The following is a 2,701-nucleotide window of genomic DNA, read 5'->3' as shown; positions in this document are numbered from 1 at the left end:
ACCCTTATTGTTCTTCAGAGAAGGCAGACCCTCTGGAGTCTGAGCAATGACCCACAAGTGAGGCTTCTTTCTGCTGCTCCATACTATTGGTTTAGTCTCTAAGCCCTCAGTTGTCATCCATGGTCCTATGAGGAGTTAGGCACTGTGGCAGGGTGTGTGTGTGTGTGTGTGTGTGAGTGAGAGAGAGAGAGAGATGGAGCCATGATAAAGAGCTGTTGAGCAGAGGACTTCATTACCTTCACATGTTCCATCCACCTTCTCAGCAAAGCAAGGTACCTGTGAACCGGTACCAAATCAGGGAGCTGATAAAGAAACTGGATGAGAAGAAGACGGGCATAGTGGACTTCAGGTCAGCCCAGGCCCACTGGCCGCTCCCACCCAGCTCCCAGCCCACGCAGGCCCTGTCTCTCCACAGTGGGCCCTGGCTGGCTTAGACTGAGCTCCCTAGTAGGACAACCACCCCAACCCTGAAGCAAGTGACTGACTTCTCCTGCTTCCTAAGTGTGACCTCACCTCCTTCTCATCTTCAATCCATTCACTCATTCAGCAAAGCTCAGTGAGCCCCAACCATATGCTGGCTGCGGGGCCAGATGCCGGGGCCACAGGGAAGAAGCCACAGTCCCGTGCTCCCCACTTAATAGGAAGTGAGACTAGGAAGAGGGATGGAGCCATGGGATGGAGGGAGCAGTAATGGGGTGAGGACTGGGTCCAACGGTAGCCCAAAGAGGAGCTATCACTTGGGTGGGAGGGGGTGATGTCTCAGCTGAGTCTGGCAGCACAGACAGGCAGAGACAAGAGGGGTGACTGCCTGGGCAGAAGGTGGTGAGGACACAGTGGCTGTTCAGCTCTGCTGTAGCTTGGGCAGTGAGGCAGGTCATGACTTACACTGAATTCCTTGATGAGATGGGCAAGGCCATGGTGACAGCAAGCACAACCACAGCATCCACCGTGCCCTCGCCACCTGCGAGTCTGCCACTATTCACTCATCGGGCACCAGGACCTGACTCCCACGGGGTCCAATGACAGCACTGGGATCACCTCTGCTTTGTAAATGATAACACTGAGCTTTAGCGTCTGAGCCTCACATCTGGAAAGGGGCAGCACTGGCCTTTGACCCAGGTCTGAGTGGCCCCACAGCCTGCGTTCACTGTGTCAGACCTCCTCAGTGCCACCAGCTGCCTCCCGTCCAAGCAGGGTATGGAGTTTAGGGCTCCCACTGGGTCCCTATAACTTAGGAACTCTACTAGAAAGAGGTCCCCAAGGGGTCCTCCTCCACAACCCTTTCCCTCATACCATTTCCTTTGCCTCGTTGAGTGTCTTCCATGTGGCAGCCCACCTGGCCCAGGTGCGAACCCTGCCCTGCTACTAATCGGAGTGTTTGGCTTCCTGTCTTGACCATGGGCTGATAACTGAAGAGTTATATAGGGAAATACATGTAAAGTGACTAGCATTTGGTGGTGCCATTCAGGGATGACACTGCCATCTGGACAAGGGGGTGCTGGAGGAGGGATCAGGCTTGCACCCCTCCAGAGTGCCCCGCTATGTCCCTGTACCCCCTGGCTGTCCTCCCCAGAATGGTGCCTCTTAAGCCTTGGGGAGCTGAAGGGAAGAACCCAAGGCGGAGAGGTTCCAAGTCGAGCTCCTGTAGCGGGGGCACCAACTCTGCAGGTTTGCAGGTGAGGCCATGTGGCCATCAAAGGCAGAACTGGGGCCTGCGTCCTCAGGTCTCAGACCTGGGTGGGGGAGACTCTCGTGGCCCCTCAAGCTGCCCCTTGCTGCTTTCTTAGTTCTGATTGAAAAGCAGAGATATTATTTGTATTGTTGCATAATCTTTTGTCATCATTGTAGCTACCAATAGAATCTACTCATAAAAATTCTTCACCCACAGAAGCATAGCAAGGAGAAACTGAAGGTCTTTTTCTATCTCCCCACCCCTGGTTCATGCTCCCTCCCCAAAGCGCTCATGTGAATAATTTCAGGTGCACATTTCCATACTTTTTCCCAGATGCTTGCAATCAAATGTGTGTGTGTGTGTGTGTGTGTGTGTGTATTGGTGAAGGGCAGAAGGAAAGAATGAAAAGAAGGGCTTTAGGGCAGACCCCTAAGTGCCAATCCAGGCACCACTATTGTGGAGCCCTGGGCCAGTTCCTCAATCTCTCATTGCTTTGGTTTCTTCACCTGTATTGTGGGCACAATAATAGCATCCACATCACAGGAGTTGCTGGAGAATTAAATGAGTTAATGCCCATAGAGCGTTTAGCACACTAGTTGGCGTGGGTTAGGCACCCAACGCATATGTGTTTTCATTACATATGATTCTACACACACTCACACACCCAGAGTTTCTTATTTACCAGAAGTGAAATCATCTGACCACGTTCCTCTGTAACTTGCTTTCTTTAAACAACATCACCTTGGTGATCTTTCCATGCTGGAGCACTCGGCTGCATATCAGCCTTTTAAACTGCCACACAGTGTTCCATGGAACACCACTCTCAGTTTTTTATCTCATTGTTAAGGACATTTATGCAATTTCTCATTTATTTTGCTTCTACAAACAATGCCATTGCCAACATTTGTATACATATAAGCATTTGCACACACGTGACCATTTCTCTAAAATGGGCTGAGAGGAATAGACTCAGTGCAATTGCTATATTATATAAAAACTTAAATTGAAAATTTTTAAAATTTAAAACTT

At 50.5% G+C, this 2,701-nt stretch overlaps 1 protein-coding gene across 1 annotated transcript in view; it reads left to right on the top strand.

Annotated features, from left to right (window-relative positions):
- The window catches only part of LRRC74A (leucine rich repeat containing 74A), a 42,028-nt gene extending 41,594 nt beyond the window's left edge, over window positions 1-434 (top strand). The window contains exon 13 of the mRNA XM_007941411.1: window positions 241-434. Coding sequence (XP_007939602.1) covers window positions 241-434 — 194 coding nt within the window. The remainder of the gene's footprint in view (window positions 1-240) is intronic.
- The last annotated feature ends 2,267 nt before the right edge of the window (window positions 435-2,701 follow it).

Source organism: Orycteropus afer, unplaced genomic scaffold (genome assembly GCF_000298275.1).
Source record: "Orycteropus afer afer isolate SDZICR_OR568_19922 unplaced genomic scaffold, OryAfe1.0 scaffold00079, whole genome shotgun sequence".
In the NCBI taxonomy this organism is placed as follows: Eukaryota; Metazoa; Chordata; class Mammalia; order Tubulidentata; family Orycteropodidae; genus Orycteropus; species Orycteropus afer.
This window is presented reverse-complemented; position numbering and strand designations above follow the sequence as displayed.